General features: G+C 39.3%; 3 protein-coding genes across 4 annotated transcripts; all 3 read left to right on the top strand.

The window, feature by feature from the left end:
* Positions 1-2,748: 2,748 nt before the first annotated feature.
* hoxa10b (homeobox A10b) lies at positions 2,749-5,515 on the top strand. Of its 2 annotated transcripts, XM_088929383.1 has the most exons (3): positions 2,749-3,562; positions 3,980-4,059; positions 4,476-4,659. In XM_088929383.1, exons 1-3 carry the CDS (start codon positions 2,776-2,778, stop codon positions 4,509-4,511), a joined length of 903 nt encoding a protein of 300 aa, XP_088785509.1. In that variant the 5' UTR covers positions 2,749-2,775; the 3' UTR covers positions 4,512-4,659. The 2 variants fall into 2 exon arrangements, with proteins under 2 accessions (XP_088785509.1, XP_088785508.1); XM_088929382.1 differs by lacking the exon at positions 3,980-4,059 and having other exon boundaries at positions 4,476-5,515.
* Positions 5,516-9,936: 4,421 nt separating this feature from the next.
* hoxa9b (homeobox A9b) lies at positions 9,937-12,281 on the top strand. The gene is made up of 2 exons (XM_088929288.1): positions 9,937-10,658; positions 11,247-12,281. The coding sequence occupies exons 1-2, from the start codon at positions 10,112-10,114 to the stop codon at positions 11,483-11,485; spliced, it is 786 nt and encodes a 261-aa protein (XP_088785414.1). The 5' UTR covers positions 9,937-10,111; the 3' UTR covers positions 11,486-12,281.
* Positions 12,282-16,567: 4,286 nt separating this feature from the next.
* LOC148823230 (homeobox protein Hox-A7-like) lies at positions 16,568-19,458 on the top strand. The gene is made up of 2 exons (XM_088928753.1): positions 16,568-17,058; positions 18,199-19,458. The coding sequence occupies exons 1-2, from the start codon at positions 16,677-16,679 to the stop codon at positions 18,474-18,476; spliced, it is 660 nt and encodes a 219-aa protein (XP_088784879.1). The 5' UTR covers positions 16,568-16,676; the 3' UTR covers positions 18,477-19,458.
* The last annotated feature ends 1,794 nt before the right edge of the window (positions 19,459-21,252 follow it).

The following is a 21,252-nucleotide window of genomic DNA, read 5'->3' as shown; positions in this document are numbered from 1 at the left end:
TAAAATTAACCGTAGATGGGAGAAAAGCATACTTATATACAGCAAATTGGGAAAGAGACACATTGCAGAAAGAAGCCTTCGTTTTAAATAAAATGCTGAAAATGAATAAGAGTTGTTCAATCTGACGGCTGAAGATACTCAAGAATTCACTGCTTGAGTTGATCAATTTCCACCAAACACCCTTAGTGAAAATCAGCGAGTGTTATATAATCCTTTATCGTTCAGTTAAGGCAGCTGAAATGGGATTTTGTATTACATACCATCTTCAATCAATAAGTGAATCTTAGTTACTGCTAATTATATTCAGAAAAAAAACTTTAGTAACAAAGTAGAACATTATAATGCAAAATATAAATGTATAAATATAGTAAAGTTTCCTCAAAACTGTGCATAGATAAAAAATGTCTTGATCAAAGAAATATAGGATACTTTACTAATTTTCAGCCGTTTTACTTTTACAAAAATGCGCAGTGCACCAATCTCTTAAAATTGTTGTTAGACGGGAATTTGGTGTAATTTTTATTGTCTGTAATCAAAAGAGGAAAAATACATAAAACCATGTGTTATTTTACAGACTTGTTAGTGTCTATTTCAGTTATAAAACCCACCTGACTGAGCTTGAGCGCGTGGGATTTTTTCTCCATTGTCTCTTGTGCAAAATTAAAGCTTCCGCTCCGCGCAATAAAACGCTACATTATAATACATAACGATGCTTTTGACCACGAAATGTGATACTCTTAGCAAAAGATGTCGATGTTTTAGCGAACCTATTAAAAAGAAATGGTTCATGTTATTAGTATTACATACCTGTATGTGTAATACTAATAAACGTGATATAAAATGTGTGTGGCGCTTGTGATGTGTTCGTATAAGACTCGTAAATACACTGTCGTTTACTTACATCTTCTTGACCAACATAAAACAATTATTTTTAATGCATACAGTTCTTTTTCGTGCATGCAAGTTTTTTTTACAGAAAATAGACACGTTTCTTAAACGTTAGCTAATTCACATCCAACACACTTGAATTTTAATATTACTTTCCATTATATATTTATATATGCATGTTCGTATATTCGTTGAAGGCAATGACAGTCCGGATTGGGGAATTACTGGCGATGGTGTTTCCAAAAGCGGCCCAGGAGCGCGAGGAATGCAAGCCGTTGCTCAGGCTGGATGCATTAAGTTCACGATCTAGGCTAAAAACAACCGGGGAGAAGGCGCCCCGTTCTGAGCGCTTTGTTTACTCGCACCATGTAAGGCAAAATACCACACAATAACAACAGGCAACCCAGCGGTACATTAACACGATTCCAGACGGGTCAACCGCCCAGAATCAAATCAATTCAAAAGCATTATCTACTATATTATGTTATATTCGAGCCAGCAGTAATTGTCATGCGAGTTTTAATTTTGTTTTGATGACGGCGGAGCATCGTCAAGCACGAAATTCAGTCTGCATTTTGCCATAGGTGAAGGTTTTAAAAAAAAATCTTATCTTTTACGCGGTAAAAAAAAAATCTAATTTGATTCCACAGATCAATACATTGGCAAAACTAGCCCCTTTCATAATCTTTAAGTTCGGCCCTGTTGCAATTATCCCCCACATGGCATGAATTCCGCCAGCAATGACAGCAGTCTGACAGAGGTTCTGGCGAAGGTTTGTTCATAAACACATAAACACTCCGGGCCGTAATCCGCCGGGCGACACGCGCCTCTTTCTAAATCAGATCAGGAAAGCGCGGAGGCTTGTGAATTATTCTGACCAGTATCAAGAGACAGAAACATGTCGTATTAACACACATAAGTAAATTCCTTGGTAAAATACACTTCATTTATTTTTGGCATTCTTTACTGGGCTGCACAGCTTACAGATGGTTAATCGCAAAGACAACTTCTGCAGTCTCCAAATCGGAACATACTTTAAAGGCAGGTAAAACACACGAATACATTAAATAAAATTCCGTTCTATATGCACACGGTGATACAATCTTTTGATAATTGTTTTATCATAATAATACAAACATACACCTTTGCTTGCTATTTTTTTTTTCGGTTTTCATCACCGAGCGCTAGGTTTTTTATTTTTATTGCATTTCAGTTGATTTTCGTGTCTGTTAATCACATTACATGTGAAATGGTATTTTTAGTAATAATATAATAAATACAATTATGGCGACAATGTGGTGATCAGTTATATTGAGTGCCTTATTTTTGCGTAGGCCCCTGTGAAACTTTTTGCAAGAGATTTATACCACACATAGAATAAATAAACGAGCAATACCATCTCCACTAACCTGTATGTCCCGTTTTTTTAAAATTGATTACGAATACTTCTGTATTTTTTGTATAGCCTGTAAACGTGTGTTTTTAAATTTTCTGTTTTTGCGGTTCACTTTAGTGCATTGGGAAAAGACGTTCACAAACGTGCGCACGCGTCTCCAAGGTCTTGAATCCGCGTAGGTTTTCATTCATTTTAGTCCATGAAAGTTGACTCACGTGTGTAACCCTGTATGTCTTTAAAAGGAAACAACTCTTCCGTGTCTTATAAAGCTCGATATTTCGCTTGCAGTTTTGTGATTTCAAATCAGGCTGATGGGATATTAACTTTCTGAATTTTCTATTCTTACTGAAGGCATAGATACATATGACCTCTTGCCACAGCGGAGCTCCTAATGGGAGGAGTCGCCAGTGAATCCTAGCTTCTATTGGTCGTCTGCTTGTACCGTGCAGTGGGGGTATCTGTAATCATATTCAGCATGTTTTGCACAAGAAATGTCAGCCAGAAAGGGCTATCTTCTCCCTTCGCCAAATTATACCACAACAATGTCATGCTCAGACAGCCCGGCTGGAAACTCGTTTTTAGTAGATTCCTTGATTAGTGCCAGCCGAGCCGAGGGCGGAGGAGCCTACTATCAGGGTAGTAGCGTGTACTTGCCACCGGCTTCCGAGTTGCCTTACGGACTACCGAACTGTGGGTTTTTTCCAGGACTGAGCAAGCGGAACGAGGGGAGTTCTCCGAACATGGTCCCCACGTCCAGCCCGTACATGCCGGCGATGGAGCTGTGGATGGATCCTCCGCGGTCGTGCCGTTTGGATCCGCCTGCGAGTCAGCAGGTAGCGCCTTGCTCCTTCTCCCCGAACATTAAAGAGGAGAGCGCGTATTGCCTTTACGAGTCAGAGAAGTGTCCAAAAGGATCAGCTGCAGAAGACCTCTCCTATTCGAGGCTGACACCTGGCTCCTGCGCTGTCAGTGACAGCGGCACGGTTCCTGTACCTGGTTACTTCCGCCTGTCTCAGACTTATACAACTTCCAAGGTCTATCAGGGTGTCCAGCCCAGCTCCGCTCAGTTTGTTGTGCAGCCGCCGGTGCGCTTCGACACGCCGCCGTCTTCTTCCGCCTCGGTGGAACCGGCTCGGAGAGGCGTTGGCGAAGCTTCCTCCGCCAGTTTAGCGTCCGGTCCCCAAAGGCAAGAGGACACCCGAGTCTGCTCGTCGGCGGAAGAATCGTCCCCAGACCCCACAGAAAATAGCCAAACAAGTCCTGGCAAAGCCGCAAAAGGTAGGTGACCCGCCATCCCGGCAGCGCGTTCAGCGACAGGTATGGGGAAAAGCGAGACTGAAGTGACCTTGTGAACTTTTTTATATTTGGGCGTGAACACCCTGTAAAAAAGACCGTCGTCTTTAAAGTCTATAGCAGGATTCCATCGTTCTGAGTAAAAGTAAATCAATTCAGTAAATATATAGCTGGAATTGTTGACAATAATTTCAGTCAACCGCAAAACTGAAATGTGTTTTTTTTTGTTTTAATGCCCAAAGAACACGAAAGACGTTCAATAAATAAGTCTATAAAAGGTATAAAATCTTTTTATGATTCCGAACAATTTTGAACAGTGCAATCAATCCCCTTTTGCTTTAAACCATTTGCTCAAATCAATCATTTTTTTCATTTCACAAAGCCTTCGTTTTCAATTTACAGCAAGAAACAAAGCAGACCGTCCAGAGCGACACGTTTACATTGACGTCTATATGAAACGCAAAGATCGATTTATATACATGGTGGGTTATACAGCATATGATGCCATAACGCGCAGGGCAAAAGAGAGTATTTAAAAATGTCAGACTTCATTAGTCAGACAGACGTGTTGTTCCCTCTTATTTGCTCGAACGCATAACGTCTTATTTTTCAGGATAATTCTTTATTAATTTTGCTCAAAACACGTCACACTTGGACTTGGAAACTGGAACGATTTTATTCATATGCCTACATAAATATATTTAATAAATACGTATGCATTTACATAATAAAACCGTAGTCAAGGCGGTTGTTATTATTATTAGTGTCAATAATAATAATGTTTTTATTATTGTTATATAACAAAAGATTGAATGCAAATTGACTGTTAATAGATGGAACAAATTTAACAAAATTGACAGGCCTACACGTACTAATATCCCCCTTCTTTTTTCATAAGGAGACTCGAAAAACGAAAACACGGCGAACTGGCTGACAGCGAAGAGCGGAAGGAAGAAGCGCTGCCCCTACACCAAACACCAGACCCTGGAGCTGGAGAAGGAGTTCCTCTTCAACATGTACCTGACTCGAGAGCGGCGCCTAGAGATCAGCCGCAGTGTCCACCTGACGGACAGACAAGTCAAAATCTGGTTTCAAAACCGTCGAATGAAACTGAAGAAAATGAGCAGAGAAAACAGAATCCGCGAGCTAACAGCGAATTTTAGCTTTTCGTGATACACGTGTCCATTCGATCTTGGGCTCCTCGCATCTTCTTCGCTTCGACGAGGGGTCCATCCGGTTTCCATCTGCGTCTTGGACCGCACGCTCTTTCGGTACATCTCGAGAAAAGACCTAAATAGACAACACCAGTTTTTGTAGTTCGTTTACGTGTTTGCTTTATTTCAACGATCTTGGTGAAGAAAATAATATATAATAGAGGAAAGAAAGACAACGCGCTCACGAGTCAACTTGTGGATGTGAACTGAGACTTTTACGCCTAAAACTTTAAAATAATTAATTGGATTGACATCCTATCGCTGTGTACTGTATTGGTAGACTGAACTATGAGCTCCACTGAAGTAAAAGGTGGCGCATGGACAGAATGCAATATACAAGTAAGCTATACGTTTGCCTGCACAAGAGCTGAGGGATCACATATCATACTGATGGACTCGATGGACTATTTACCTCTCTTTCAAGCGAAAGTCTCGCTGTAGAAATGTATGTACATTTTGTTTTTGTGAGTGCTAGGTGGTTCGTAGGGCCTCTAACCGTGTTCAAGCACTGCGCCCCGAGAAGGAAGCAGGAGGGAGATTCCTGGCAGGACTTGGCCAGAGCTTTTCCAGCATTACTTTTCCTGGAGCGGGCGGGTGGGGGGTGAAGTAATTATTATATTCGGTCTAAACTGTGAAAAAATAAAGTTTATTGTTGGTGTGGTGTAAATAAAGCAAACGATGGTGTTCTATTGAAAGCGTAAGTGTTCTGCTGGCGATATTAATAAATTATCGGCGCCTAGTACTGTTTCAAGTGTAAATATAATATATAATATATATACGCGGTGTATACGTCCCTATTGCTCCTGCCATGCGGTTTTCTTCTTCTTGAATTTATTTGTTGAATGCTTCAGTTTTTCGGAGTTTGTTGCGTTACCTGCTTTGTAAGGTTAATTGTGAGGTTCAGCACAAGCAGCTTTGGCGTTTCGCCTCGCAATTAGTGTTGGGATCTATTTAAATATTACCTAGACGGTCGTAATTTGTCTGGGCCATAGAGCGGTAGTGCTGTACGGTTTGTCGGCTTTGTTGAGTTTTATGACTTGCTAGTATATCTGGATTGTTGCTGTCTTGGACGAGTGGTTTCAGTTGAGCGAATGCTGCGGAGACAGAGAGGAGCAGATTTCCTTGCGTGAGTGTAGGAAACCGGCTTTCTTTTTAGCCACATGTTGCCGTGGCTTCTCCGAGAGCTGGAAGGGGAGCCGGTGATATCAGAGGCTGGGGCAGTTCAAGGTGAGCGCGGAGACCTCTTACTTACTCCTTCTTTACCGAAACCGTTCCGAGCTTCCCTGTCGGGGCTCGCCACTGCCACGGCCGTGAATGGAAATGAGACGAGATACAGATGTCTGCAGTTTTTGCTTATTAATTCACTTCTTATGTTTGGAAGGCAGTGAGAGGAAGGATTGTTCCTGGTCTAAGCTCATTTCATCTTTATCTGAGGCCCTAATTTGTTTTTATGTCAGGACAAAAATGCCTCTGTGTTTTGACATGTGCTCCTTCCTTTGCTGTGGACATACTACGGACTACAAATAACAGAATTTTATTTAAAAGAGATTTGTATATCTATGAAGCTCAAGTGGAATATTAATATACTGTTTTCGCTAACCCAATGGAAGGCAAACGCGCCGTGATGTTTCTGTATTAACGGCGCTAAGTGGACTGTCGAGTGGTTTAGGTAGTTTCATGTTGTTGGGCTCCAATTCGTGTTCCTGCAACACGAAGCTGCCTTAATCGCCCCAGTTAAAGTCGTCGCAGATCCGAGGGGAAACTGGGACTGCGGTAAAAATCCTAGATGTAATTTTTAATTCCAAGAAGAGTGGCTGTTTTGTTTGTAATTCCGTGTGTTCGTTTGGAAACGATCAAGGTCACGTGTAATCTAAATTCATTACTCCTTAATTTGCTTAGGCTGTGTTTTCCTTCTTACCCTGGTTTCTTCCTTTTCGTTTCATTTTTAGTATTATTGCTATTTTCTGGGAATCTGGCTCTATTTCTTTATGCATTTTTAAATGTAATTCATACTGAAAGCTACTTTCCTTCAGGTTTAAAGACCGAAGCGTGCGACGTGCCTGTGAATCACAAAGTATATCACTTTTTGTGGGGACTAAAGTGAACTTCAAGGCATGTTCAAGCAAAAGAGACAAAAAAGAAGCGTGCACTTCTTGGAAACGGGGCTACTTTTTAAACCCGCTGTAATCGATGCAGACTCACAAGGCCTCGGTTACGATCACAGGGACGGAGTCAGACTCCGAGCTGCCTCAGACACCAGAATGTACAACAGCGACCTCGCTGGACCGCCTGCAAAGCGCCGTGGGGTCTGGCTCTGCAGTCCAAGCCTACAGCTAACAGGCCCTCTGTTGCCGACGTTCAGATCAGGAGAGCTTCTTATCTTCGGGAAAATCACTAAAAAGTATTTAGCTGACATTCAATGTAACTTGTCGACCACATTAAAAACGACATCTCCCTTTTGTGCCTAGATCACAATTTTGTATTTTCTTCCATCTGAGTTATGTTGAGGCTGCACGGATCCGCACTGCTCCTGTTTTTGTCGCTTTTCTTCTAATGTGTCGCTTTTGCAGTTTCGTGTGTGACATTGGGTTGCCTTGATCTTCCTTCAGATTGTAGAAACTGCAGAAACACAGAGAATGAAGGAACTCGCAGCAGAAGAAACTAGTTTGACAGCCTTTTTTCCGCCCCGCTTTAATTAAATGGCACCTCACAGATAATATTAATGTTTTATTAATATATTTACATGATCGTGTTTTTACGAAACTTTAATATTATCTGATCTCCACATCGCGTGCGTTGCTCTGCTTATTTTGGGTTATTTTTTCTTGGGCTTTATGATACGGCCATAAACAGAGCAGTAAAGTGTGCACTGCTGAGCAGCGTGTTCTTGCTGCTGGTGGGACAAAGGGAACGATTCCTTCTGATTCAGTTTCTCTTCGGACCCACTTTTATTTTCGTTGCCTTCCTAGCCTTTATTTTGTCTGTACAGTTGTGATCTACTGTCGTTTCTTATTGTAGTTTTATTATTCTTTTGTGGGTTTGCAACGACAAATTGGGCAGTTATGTCGCTTTAGTATTGTATTTTAATTTACCGGTGACATATATTGTGTTTTTTTTATTTACCTGAAATATTTACCCTAGGTGGTTAATGTAATATTAATTCAAACTCTCAAACGTCCACGGCTACTGTGAATATTACTGATCAACAGGAACGTCTGAACGTACCCTGTAAATATTCATTTTGGCCAATGAAAAGAAACGCTGCCTTCCTCTTTTTGTTTTTTCATTTTAATTGGAAGTAATTACATAGTCTAGTGTCAAAAACGAGAGCAGGAAACGGGGATTATACGCGAAATACGTCCCTTTATTTGTCGATTGCAGTCAGCAGGCAATGTCCCTTGCTAAGCACTGAACACGCGTACAGCTATTATTATTAATATACATGTAAAATGTTAGATTATTTTTATATAGTCTGAATAAAAAATGCCATGTTTCTGCTTCATGAATGTTTTTTTAGATTTTCATAGTAGTGCACATATGAAAATATTGTTTCAGTAACCAGTAATTGGAATATTGAATAATATTTCGATTTAAGTAGGTTTTCCTTCTGTTGTTCGCGTGCACATTGTATATTTTCCTTTAAACACTCCAGACCAGATTAGTCAGAGGGGCCGAATGACCTTTTTGCAATCGTTTGCAATTTTCTTTTATTGGAGAGTTGGTAGCTCTGCTCAGGCTGAAAACATACTTTGAAAAAACTTGAGCTCTTTTCCTTTTGTGAGTTTCGAGATTTTAGTTAATTAGTTCGCGTCAGGACAACAGAGTGAACAGCCGGCGAATTTATGCGGGACTCTGCTGTGCAGCTTTTCAAACCGATGTTTTTAATTTTATTAAAATAATGGGATATCACAAAAGTGCCTTCCTTGGCTGATAATTCTGCACTTAAAGGACAAGACGACCCATTCGACTCGTTCACCGTAGCCTCAGCGTTCATTCTCGAATGCAAACGGGCTTGATTTCAGCAGACTCAGAACATGACGAACTGTAAAACCAGTGTTAATAACTTAAAAGGTGGCTCGTACGAAGATTAAACAGCAATGAGAAGACAGAATAATGCGACTGAGATCTTAAGATTTCAAATATTTTGTGCTTTATTAGAACATTTTATTTCGTATTTACTTCTTCATTTCTATCACATGCTGGGCTGATGTACCATATAATGTAACTCTTCTAAAAGGAAATCGGCGGACTGTACGTATAACAGATATTTGTTCGATACTGAGTGATCGACACGATAAAAAACTAAAAAGATTAAAATGTTTAAAAACAAACCTTATATTCTCACACATCCTTGTTTTCCTGGCATGAAATATATGCGAACTCCTTTCTATGTCCACACGAGTAAATCTGCGAGCATAAACGCATATGCGCACATTTAATTATGTTTATAATTCAGTACTGGTAAGGTCAAGACTGAGGCAGCCTCATCTGAAGTCAGGCCTTGGAACACTACCTCAGTTTATGAAAGTGCCTCTTATAGCTTAAATTTTAAAACAGTCATTTCAATTAAATGTTCTCATACGGACATATGTTATTACTGTTTCCATATCACCTAAGCATGTAAAATGAAACGTTTAAACCAAAAATGTGTTATTTCTGCGGGTGAAGCACTTCCGACTTACTTGAACTCAAGGGTCCAAATGTGAGCCTGACTTTTAGCTGGGCTCCGTCGTTCAGCAGTTACATTTTCGCGTAGAAAAATACACCCGGAGAAGGGATTTAAATGCAGCTATGAAAAAAATGTTTTTAACGGCGACACGCTTTCAGCAGTAGTTTGTGTGGTATGGTATCATTCACTCTACAATTTAATGTGAAGGTTAACGATTATAAGTTATGCAGCAAAAAAGAAAAATCCTGTGATGGATTGATTAACGTTGACATGAAATAGTCCCTTACAAGCCCCTCTGCAAGTCAGAGATTTTAATTTCTTTTGGCTTAGATTAGAATCAACTTTACTGTGTATATCAAATAATATCCCATTGCATAAAAACATATGGCTTTCTATAAAAAATTATGACTGGAAAACAGTGACCCTTTAACAGGCAGCGGACTGATTTATTCTTTATTGTTCTGCCGTACAGTCACGTGGGCTTGCTGCCCAATGGAATGGCAGGAATCGTTCAACTTATTAGCTGACTGTAGTTCTTTGTGAGGCCAAGTTGCTACTTCAATTCTACAGTTTCTTATATTGTGAAGATATAACAGTCTATGTGTATGTGTGAGTGGGTGTGTAGGGCTGGATGCGTGTGTGTTTATTGCAATGTCGGCTTCAGGGACACTTAGTAATTATTATGTGGACTCTCTCATTTTTCACGAGAGTGAGGATCTTTTCCAGCCCAGACACCCCTCTGGTTCAGGGGTTCAGCCAGCGAGGCAGCCGGCTTTGAGTGAGCACAGCGAGCTAGCCCCGTGCAATTTCCAGCCGAAGCCCGCTGTGTTCGGCGCATCCTGGAGCCCCGTTCATGCTCAGCAGTCAAGCAACGTGCCCTCCGTTTACCACCCGTATGTGCATCACCAAGGTCCGCCGGGGGAGTCCGATGGAGGCTACTTGCGGTCTTGGCTGTTAGAGCCCCTGTCTGGATCTCTGCCTTTTCCCGGATTACCGTCAAACAGGCAGTACGGGATCAAACACGAGCCGCTGAGCCGGAGAGGTGACTGCACGGCGTATGATAATCACGCTGCGGTCCTGTCCGAGTTTTCTAGCGGTTCTCCTCCTGCGGAGAAAGAGGAACATCCCACCGAAACGGCCTTTTCTGACACCAACGGCGAGGGCGCGTCGGCCGAGGAGAAAGCTGCAGCTGATACAAGTGAGTGCTGTCTGTTTGAATACACATATACCACGGTGAAGGTAGAACAACACGAATTCTCCCGAGGTATGAAGGGTTTATTTGCATGGAACCGCAGGGGTATGTGGATGGGGACATTTGAATCAATAATAGACAAATAATTTGTCTAGCATTATGTCATATTTGAATAAATGTAAAACTAATGCTAGATACAGTATAATATCACCCCACTAGTTCTAGATTAATGAACGTGGTGTTTTATTTATTTGTAGAGTTGACCATAAACGCTCTGAAAATATTTTTCTTTCCGTTTGCTTCTTTTACGTCGTAGGGTTCAATTAAATTAATAAATAGTTAATCGATTTGACGATTTGTTCAATAGCTAATCTAGGAAGAAAAACTGCCTTTTGCCAACTTTTTTTTTTGGGGGGGGGGGCGGAGAGGGGTGTGTGTAGTGGGCAATGACCTATGAATGGAGACAGAGAGGCATTGAAAGACTAGACAATATATTTCATGTGATAGTGGACTCGGGTTGATTAATCAATTTAATTAGTGACCACCTGCGTATATTATCTGTTTTGTTTTACATTTCTAACCTTCTTTTTTCAGATAATCCCGCATCAAACTGGCTACATGCAAGGTCGACAAGAAAAAAGCGCTGCCCGTACACTAAGCACCAGACATTAGAGCTGGAGAAGGAGTTTCTCTTTAACATGTACCTCACCAGAGACCGCAGATACGAAGTGGCAAGACTCCTGAACCTAACTGAAAGACAAGTAAAGATCTGGTTTCAAAACAGGAGAATGAAGATGAAGAAAATCAATAAAGAACGACCCAAAGACGATTGATATTAAAGAACGCTGCAAAAAGAGTATATCATTAAAACATTTTGCTGTTTTTATTTTAAAGATGCATGCCCAAATCATGCATCTTTTATTATTATTATCTCGATATACTCTTTTTTTATATTGAACTACCTTGCGCTGCACAGTTCCGCGGTTTGTACTCTTACTAAATTATTTTCTGTGCTGCAGACACGTTTGCTGCCATACTTGAAATCGTGACTTCGGTGTTGTAAGTGTTTGTAACTGGAAATTGTCGTTTTTGCTGTTTTTGATTATAGATTCTCGATTTATCTCAGGTTGCAAATCGGAGCGTTGTTTAAGCTGTTGTTATTTTGAATATTAGAACTCATAGATGTAAGTTAGCGAACAAAACACCAGTACAGTTGTTATAATTAGTGAAATGTTAATAATGTTTTTGGTTTTTTTACTGGGCGCATGTGTTTAAGTGGACTCTAATTCAAAATATATTTAATTACATTAAAAATAGTGATATGCTCTGTGTCAAAATAAAAAGGAGAATGTCGTAGATATTATATAACAATATGAAATGTTTTTACTACCTATATGTCACGAAACTACCTATATTCGTGAAAAATAGTCTTCAAGATTTAACTTAATGTTATCGCATAGCGCTTTAAAAGATTTAACAAGTGTTAGAATAAAAACTGGAATATACACAATTAAGGGGCAGTTATTTGTAAGAAATCACTGTATAGCCAAAATTGTGGAATTAATACCTCATGACCCGATGACCAAACGTCTCTGTTTTCAAATGTAGTTCGTATTTTAATAATAAAAATGCATCTCAAAATGCTTTCGCGTATGTGCAAGTCTCATTTCTTAATTCGGGTATCTCTGCTGTGCATTTTAACACACAGTTTTGAAGCAATTACTTTCTTTCCCACTTTTAATTTGAGAAAACAAAAACTGGAGGAAATATTTTCAAAACTATAAATATGTTTTAACTGGTAATCCGACTTTCTTACTGGCTGTTCAAATTTTTGTTCAATAGTTTTATAACTACAAGATGCAAATACAAACACTTTATTCGTAATTATTCTTCTTACTTTATTACACCAAAGATGGTCCGTGAGGCTAGTGACTTTTAACCGCTTTAAGCGCATATCACAAATATTGCCGATTTCAACAGATTTCTTGTGGTACAATAGAAGGAATGTTTGGAATAGAACATATTCAGTAATATTGGTAGTTTTCTGTTCGTAATTTATGTAATGTGTTCCAACAGTGCCAGATATGCATTCTGGGTTTTATCTTTTGAAGTCGCTCTTATGCGTGTGAAACGGCTGTGTGCAGTAAAGGCCAGTGATCACTTCGATAAGGATCGCGGCTCTGGGAAGCCGGGCTGAATGAGCCTTGGTGCTGCAATCCACACAAACAGGCCAGGGCGGATGACCGCGAGCCCTGGGAGAGGGTATTGTTAGCTACACACGGCAATAAAAGAAAATGACTGTTGTTACCGGTTATGGGGTGTAAAACGCCTCAACGCTGAAGGACACAACACAATATGTTGAAAAGTCTTCAAAAAATCTGTAAAACAATGTGGATATCATGTTGAGATAGAAGTTGTTGGGTTTTTTTGTTGCATATTTGTTTCGTAGTGGAGCGCCGAGGCCCCATTACCCCGAGCCTCGCAGTATTTTTTTAAGATGTTGTGACGCCCTCTGTTGCAGATGGAGCAGACATCAAAGGCTCGTACCGAGACTTGCGCAATAAAACCAAGGGTCTGGTATACTGTCTGGAATTTGACTTTTAATTAGTTTACAACTGTCCAGCTACAATTAGCCTGTTTCCAGAATAGACCATCCATTTGTTGTTTTCTACAGGTCTGCACAAAAGGCTGGCGGAAATAACTTTCTTTATTGATCTCTTTTCGACTGGGCCCCAGAGATACTTCGCAGTCTTTGTTATAACTGCACATAGAAAAAGCGCACATTTTGCACGTTTATTCATTGTGACATTTCCTCCTTTACGCAAACATTAATCCAGCCTCGTGATCATTTACTTGCTAAACAATTATCAAAGTCATGAAAATACTCTTCACTACCACCAATTTTACACGGTTTCTTATAATCAATGTTGACATTTTAACGACCGTGAAATATTGGTTAGTATTTCATATATTTACATATGAATCCCTGTTATTGAACAATTCGGAAAAGGGATCTGATATGAACTGTATGTAAAACCTGTAAAATATGCGCTGGTAATCTCCTGCTATTACGACAAAAGAACGGTAGATGGCAGTATTATTCCATCAAACTACTGCTAGGCCCTACCACAAAAACAGATTCAGCTTTGAAATTGGCAGCAGAAGCTCATACTGAAATAACCTCCTGCTACGCTTTCAGGAGAAATGTTACTCAAACTGATAGAAAATTCTCTTAATAAACATTGAAGAGCATTGTCAGACGATTACACGTATTTTTCATTATACATTTATTTTTGGGGGGACATTACAGATGTGCAAGAATGCCTTCAATTAATCCTATTTTATCTTTATTTCTGTCTTCTGTTGGTGAAACATAAGGTCATGCAACCATTTTAGGCACAAATTAATTTTAATACTTAATCTATATATTAATTGAATTATTGTTTGGTAAAAGGGACACTACATATTCGCGACTTTTAAGCTCCTATCCTTTTTGTTAAAACAGAGAATGTATTAGTTGTTTTCACTTCTGCATTGTTTGTTCCAAAGCCCATAAAACAAGATGTAAGAAGCTGCTGACTTCTTACTTAATCTACAATAATTGATCAATCGACAATGATCAATTTCAGACACAAATATTGCAATATAATATTTGTAGTATTAAACGAAACAGCGAAAGCTGTAAAAGTGCACACGGGTAATTCACACAGACGTGAAGTATCGTCAAGGCCGATAACAATAAAACATCCTTCGTCTGATATTTTGCAGAGACAGAAATTGTTACAAAATAGAAAAACATTGAGATCCCTTCAAATGTTTTGAGAATAAAATAATTCTTTTGAACAACTTCGTAAATGAAAACGAGGGAATTTTAAATATCCGATTAATTAAGTAACGAGAAGGTACTGAGTGTAAATTAGAAGTAATTTTGTAATTTGAATAATTTTGTAAATGCTGTTTTTAGATTGAAATAATTTAAGGTAGTGCTCACGTCCTAAACTCATCCCGTATCTGTAATGAAATGGGAATATTACACAAAACTGCATTCAGACTAAACGGAGTCAGGATCAACCGTTCAGTACAAACACATGAAGAGAGCGTATACACTCACAGCAAACACAATAATACTCGCAAAACGTTGATTTAAATTATTCTTTTCAGATCAATACACAAAAACTCATAAAGAACACTCTCGGTTGTGAGAACAGAGCTGCGCTGATGTTTATGCTGTGTCTTGGAAGAGGTAAATGCCACACAAATGGAATCACATTAACGCAAAACAACCTGGGTTGTCATCGATTTGATTTTACAGTAAATTCAGATGTATATTTTAACGCAAAGGTTTACAACATTAGTTCATTAGACTGAGTTTCTATTTTTTTTCAAATAACAAAAACAAAATGTTATTACTGGGATTGTTGTGGCATAAAACAAAAAAGCTGTGATCTGTGAATGGGTGAGGAGCATTACATTATTATAATTATTATGAAGAGCGGTCGATTATCGATCGATCTTTAGTTGATTCAATGGAAATATATATTAAATATAATTTAAAAAAATGACTATAGGATATCTCCCAATCCAGAAATGTCCATCGCATTTTTCCCTCACATATGAAAGGAAACAAACGGTGAATTAAATGCATCGCCCTGCAGCCTCGAAGTGGTCTTCCCGTACTACAGAAAGGAAATCCTGAATCCGAATAAATGAATGAATGAGATAACAAGGTTTGTTGTTCATAAGTATCGTGTTGACGGCGAATAAGAGAAAGCATTTGTGAGCAACAGTTGAGGCATTCTTTAGAAATACGTCTTTGTCTGGGTTCACCACAGGAATGTATTTGGTGTCACTGGTGTTTATGGTGCGCCATATAGCTGGTGGGGAGCAGGCTTGTCGGACTCCACACTCGAGCGAGCCCAGACCGCTGGACAAGCTTCAGGCGCTGCATGGATGAGTTTGTCCTGGAATTGACGCTGCTTTGAAGGCTGGTAGAAGAATAAACGAATTCTCGCCTTGGTAGAGTACCAATCATGAAAACAAAGGTAAGTTTTTTTTAAAAAGGAATTATATATCTTCCCGGTTCCTAATCATTTTAAATTTACATTAAACGTATTAATATATCTTTGAAAACGTTAGTTAAAACCAAATATTCCCAATACGCACCCATTATATTTCGTGCTGCAACACGTTACGTTTCTGCAATATGGTAGAGGTTTTACCAGAGAAGAAATGAAACCCGATGACAGAGCAGGCCATCTTAAAATTCAAAATGCAGAAAACACAACCCCGTAACAGTGCTCTTACAGCAGTTTGTGGAAATCATAAAAGCGACGTGCGATGCTGTGCATTGACTTTTAAGATGAAAGATTTTCTGAAAATGCGTAAAAGGATCGCTTGAAGTAATCCGGAATCTCGGGGCCGTCCTGAGAGTTATCGCCCCCCCTCCCCTTCAGGAGCGCAGCGCAATGCTGTTCTGACAAAGGCGCACGACTGCCAGAGTAATTTCACCACGAAGAGTGGAATAACTATACAGACTTTAAACACCTTACGTCATTCTAATGCAGCCCACCTGAAATATTTTGAAATGGCAGACGGTTTAGGAATGACTTATTTTCATATTTTTTAGACATGTTTTGCGTGATTAAATGGAATTTACCTTTGGCCTGTTTTACCTTTCCAGATTTCAGCTCTATGCTCTGTAAACAGGTAGCCCCACAGAGGAAGGCTAAATTGTCGAAGGATTAATGGCACATGTTCAATTTAACATAATTTATTATTTTTAATCTTTTTTTTTTGCTGTTGTCCACCCAAATGTTCAAATAGTCAGTTTCTGCGGTGTCTTTCGCTCTAGATGCAGCAGCCATTGGCTGCTCCGGTCACAAGGGTGGGTCACGTGAACAAACTCGCTCGGATCCGAGGAAGATGGGGTTTGGTGTAAATCTGGGGTGTAATGCTGTCATTTATCACGCTACCTCGTAAAAACGACACTGAAGCGTCTTGGCCAACAAATCACCGTCCAAAATTATGAGTTCTTCCTATTATGTGAATAGTATTTTCAGCAAATATGCGGCGGGGACTTCCCTTTTTCAAAATGTTGACCAATCTTCCTGCTCTTTCGCACCCAGCGTTCAGAGATCTGCATATGGACCGGGAACATCAGCTTTCTCCTCGGCTTTGCCCGGGCTCTACACGGTGAATAATGCCATGTACCAGAACCCGTCCGTACTCACCTCCGGGTATAACCTAGGCTCGGAAGGTTACAACCTGCATTGCAACTCATTTGATCAGAGTCTGCCGGTCCTCTGCAATGACCTGGCCAAAGGCGGCAGTGATAAGACGGGTCCCGCTAACCTCAGCTCGCTCTCTGAGAGCAGTTTCCGGATGTACCCCTGGATGAGAACTTCAGGTAGGGCTAAAGTGAAGCGGAAACCCCCGAGTGCAACTGTAAAAGAGCGTTTACACTCGCTGTCAGAGAAGGCTTTATGGTTTTAATTACTGACGGCTTGCCTCTGCCCGGAGAGCCCGTGGCATTGTATGTAAATGAGAAATCATAAAACTTTTATTACGCAAGTAATGAGTTCCGACCTCGTTAATCCGTTTCACTTCCGTTCCTGTAAAGCTCTGTCTAAAGGTAAATGTCTTGTTTTGCCTTTTCGTATAATTTTCAGTAGTTTGCAGTTGTTTATTCTCCCCGATTTTGGAGAAAAGAGAAAATGAAAAGGTTTATTATTATTAACCCAGTATAAAGCCACCACGTTCATGGATCCCACTGTAAGGAAATTGCAGGGCATCTTACCTACAGATAAGGGCTAAAATCCCTTCGAAAGAAGAACTAGTCGGGAGAGCGCAAAGCACCTTGTAGCCTGTTTGATGTTTGAAACGCAGGTTGGCTACACATTTTCTGGAGTCTTATTTTCTTGGTCTCTTTTTATTTTATTTAGGGTTCTTCGTTTTATGATGCATTTTATTTATTTATTTATTTTATGCTGTGTTTATTGCTGGATATATTAAATATGTGATTATTCTGTAACCTCTGTTCCTCTCTTTCTGCCTTTCTGATTCTGAAGTATATATTGCTGATATATTATCAATCTTTTTAGAGTCCGTATAAATGGTTTTATGCATCTAAGCATTTATTTATATGTATAGATACATGTATAGGGTTGTCTTTGGGGGGCCTTGTACTACTATCAATATCAGTGGTAAAATGTCAACGCAAGGGGCAACATCTAACAGTCGCCACAACTAAGTGACATATTTTTTAAAAATCTTTTGAGTGCCAAAGGTGTTTCAGGTAAAGATTCTGTCCGTGTAATGTGTCTTTTTGCGTGAATTTTGGAATGCGATATAAAAACACATATTACGTTAGTGCGATAGCTCTACAAATACAGTAAGACGTGCATCTCCACTTCTTCAGATTTCCGAATTGCTTCCTGTAGATATTTAATTTTAGATTAACATTACATAATAGCTTGTGAGGTCTTACGCGTTTTTGTCTGCGACAGAAATACATATAAAGAAATTGAGCGTTGTGTTTGTGTTGCAGGTGCGGACAGAAAGCGAGGAAGACAAACATATACCCGGTACCAGACTCTGGAGCTGGAGAAAGAGTTTCACTTTAACCGCTATCTGACGCGCAGGCGGCGCATAGAGATCGCTCACACCCTGTGTCTCACCGAGAGGCAGATCAAGATCTGGTTCCAGAATCGGCGAATGAAGTGGAAGAAAGAGCACAAGGAGGACACCTCGATTTCCACCGCCGCCACCGAAACCACAGCTGAGGAAAAGGAAGACGACGACGACGAGGAAGAGAAAAGCCCATAGGAAAGGACAGACATCCGCGGAAAATAAGACTGGTTTATTGGACTGATATTTAGCAAAACATTAAAAATCTATTGTGTTGTATTGTGACATTAGTAACAAGAGAGATATTTAAAAATACAGCACAACAACATTTTGTGCTTAAGTAATCGATTTACATCAAACATCAATGCGTTCCACGGGGGAACTGCGGAATAGTGGACTTTTAATTAAATGAATCCAATTTAAAAGCTTCATTCTCTGTGATTGTTTTTAGTAACAGCAGAGAAAGGGAGATTAATGAAACATTAAAGTAGGTCTAACCTTTATAAGCACTAACTAAACTACCTATTACACTTTCAGGTTATAGTTTACGGGCACGTGCATTAAAAGCAAAACCTACCTATTGATAAAGTTTGTCAATGTGTTTAGAAATATAAACTTATCTGAGCTTCTGTATTATAGTATTCGATCAACATTCCTGAACTACCTTAACAAAAACAGTAGCTACTTTTTTATTGTGTAATACGGTATGCATGTGAAATGTCTATTGTAAATAAAAGCTTTTAAACCACACGGCAGCGCTACAATGCACAGGCAACTGTTGTAACCTTACTTCTTAACACTATACGTAATAAAATGTAATAATAGTGTTGCTGATGAAGTGTGTACAATCGGAATAAATTACTTGTAACTCCACGTTTTGTTTTCTGAGTAGGCCTATATGTATAACCACATTTCTCAATAATAATGATAGTATTGTTTAAGGAAACGCACAGGACTATAGCTTTTTATTTATCGTTGTAGAAAAGAAAATTTCGTGTCATTCGACTCTGGGTGACGTTGTGAAATGTATTGTATGTAGCATGTGCATTGCAGATATAGTAGATACATTGTATTTAGGAATCTGTTCTGGGACGCTTATGCCTGTTTTTATCAATATTTGGTTGACGGGGGGAACACAGCACGTGAGTGTTTGTAGGCATTGAAATTTTGATAAATAAAACATGAATTCACATGAATGCTAAACTGTTGTCAAATTAATGCATAAAGTTATGAAGACATGCGATCACGGCTGTTTTAACTCGGGCAACTGAGTATTGTACAGCGACTATACATACACACGTTCCCTCGCTAACAACCTTGTTTTTAACTGAATCCCATCATTAATTGCACTATACAGAAAAATAACGAAACAAGATCAATCGTGACCTTTTCGACCTCTAAATGTTACAAAATACCACCAGCTGAATACTGTTTGCGTTTTTATACACTTCATCTGAAAGCAAAGGATAACTGGATACTGCGACAGGGCTCTTGGAGTCTGGATTTTAAAGTACTGTTGCAGTTTTGTTTTTCAAATTTCGATTGTATAGACGCAGCATTTACGGCTTTTAATTAAAATAATCGAATACCAATACGGACGACAACCACATCAATAATAAAAGAATAATACTCAATGATAAACAACAAATATCATATTTACGTTTGTACTCATTTCCCTTGTAGTTAACATGACCTCACATAATGAAGAAAAAAGGTGAAAAAAATTCAAAAACGAAGGTAAAATCGTATTAATGCAAGTTAATCCCCCCTGAGCTTCAACCTTAGCGATAATTCATTATTCACAATTTCATTTTACGGATATAATTGATAATCAAATAAAACTATAAATGTTCTCTTTATTTTAAAGTCTGTCGTTGTCCTTTTGGTAAGATGGCGCCTATCTGTGACCTGCCCCCTCACGGAGAAGGAAAAAGCCATAAATCCGTTGTTGTTTATGAAAATTTACAACTTTGCAATACAACTTTACGAGTTGCTCAGTATTTCCATTGGCCGCTGACGGTCATGTGGATTGTAGCCGTGAACATGAACTTTTTTATAATTTCCCTTTCGAGAATAGAGCTGCATTCTTCTGCTTAGCTCCGTTCTGCTTCGGATCGCTTCTGAGCTCCCTTGTCTTTTGTTCTTTGTTTTATCACATGAACAATGTGGACCGAGAATCGGCTTGTACGGAGCCTCAGAGACGATTCCTTGGTTGGGAATTTCAGATTCCTGCACTGGAAGGAGTGGCATAACGGATTGAAAGCAACAACATATTCCAAGCTACAGCCGGGCTGATTTCCTGATCCTTTTGGCACGGTGAGATAGGAAGGGTCGTGTCTACCTGTCAAACTGGCTACTGTAAAACACCAACAAGAGTTATTAATTCGTTCAAGCCATCTTGATGAGAGGTAAGAGAATGGTCTACTTAATTACGTAATGAACAGCACAGTCGGCAGAAGCATAATTTCTTATAGGATATATCTAAATTATGTTTGAGATTCACCCAACGTGTGTTGTCAATTTTACTTGTAATAGTTGTTGCTGGTGAGTGTTTGCGGCTTCTAAAGTATTTCTGGCCAGAAAAAAAACTGAAACTGAGACCATCAATCCTGTTGGAATGAAATATTCATTGGCGAAGTACATGCACTGTACGTATATTTTATCGTTATTTCTGGCATGTAACAGATTTGTATCAACTTCAGTTGTTCTTAGATTAATGTATTTCTTATTTAACAGGCAGCAACAATATGTGACATCAAAATATATCATTTTATTTTTTTACTCAATGTCATTAACAGGTTTTAGAAATTGAAGAGAACATATTCGTTAATGGGTTACACATAAGACCCATAATATTCACCGGTAAATTTGTATTGCAATGGTCATTTTGCATTTTCAGTACCTGGGTAGACAGAGTTACCATTTAGTATCAAAATCAATATCTTTTTCTTTACTCTGACGTTGTAATGTTTTG

Source organism: Atractosteus spatula, chromosome 12, assembly GCF_055471065.1.
Source record: "Atractosteus spatula isolate fAtrSpa1 chromosome 12, fAtrSpa1.hap1, whole genome shotgun sequence".
In the NCBI taxonomy this organism is placed as follows: Eukaryota; Metazoa; Chordata; class Actinopteri; order Semionotiformes; family Lepisosteidae; genus Atractosteus; species Atractosteus spatula.
This window is presented reverse-complemented; position numbering and strand designations above follow the sequence as displayed.

What these genes read in the sequence shown, in the direction of transcription:
- hoxa10b (XM_088929382.1), top strand. Translation starts at nt 2,776, where the DNA reads ATGTCAGCCAGAAAGGGCTATCTTCTCCCTTCGCCAAATTATACCACA. An exon ending in TCCTGGCAAAGCCGCAAAAG is followed by an intron (nt 3,563 to 4,475) that starts GTAGGTGACCCG and finishes TTTTTTCATAAG; the next exon opens with GAGACTCGAAAAACGAAAAC.
- hoxa9b (XM_088929288.1), top strand. Translation starts at nt 10,112, where the DNA reads ATGTCGGCTTCAGGGACACTTAGTAATTATTATGTGGACTCTCTCATT. An exon ending in GAAAGCTGCAGCTGATACAA is followed by an intron (nt 10,659 to 11,246) that starts GTGAGTGCTGTC and finishes TTCTTTTTTCAG; the next exon opens with ATAATCCCGCATCAAACTGG.
- LOC148823230 (XM_088928753.1), top strand. Translation starts at nt 16,677, where the DNA reads ATGAGTTCTTCCTATTATGTGAATAGTATTTTCAGCAAATATGCGGCG. An exon ending in CCCCTGGATGAGAACTTCAG is followed by an intron (nt 17,059 to 18,198) that starts GTAGGGCTAAAG and finishes TTTGTGTTGCAG; the next exon opens with GTGCGGACAGAAAGCGAGGA.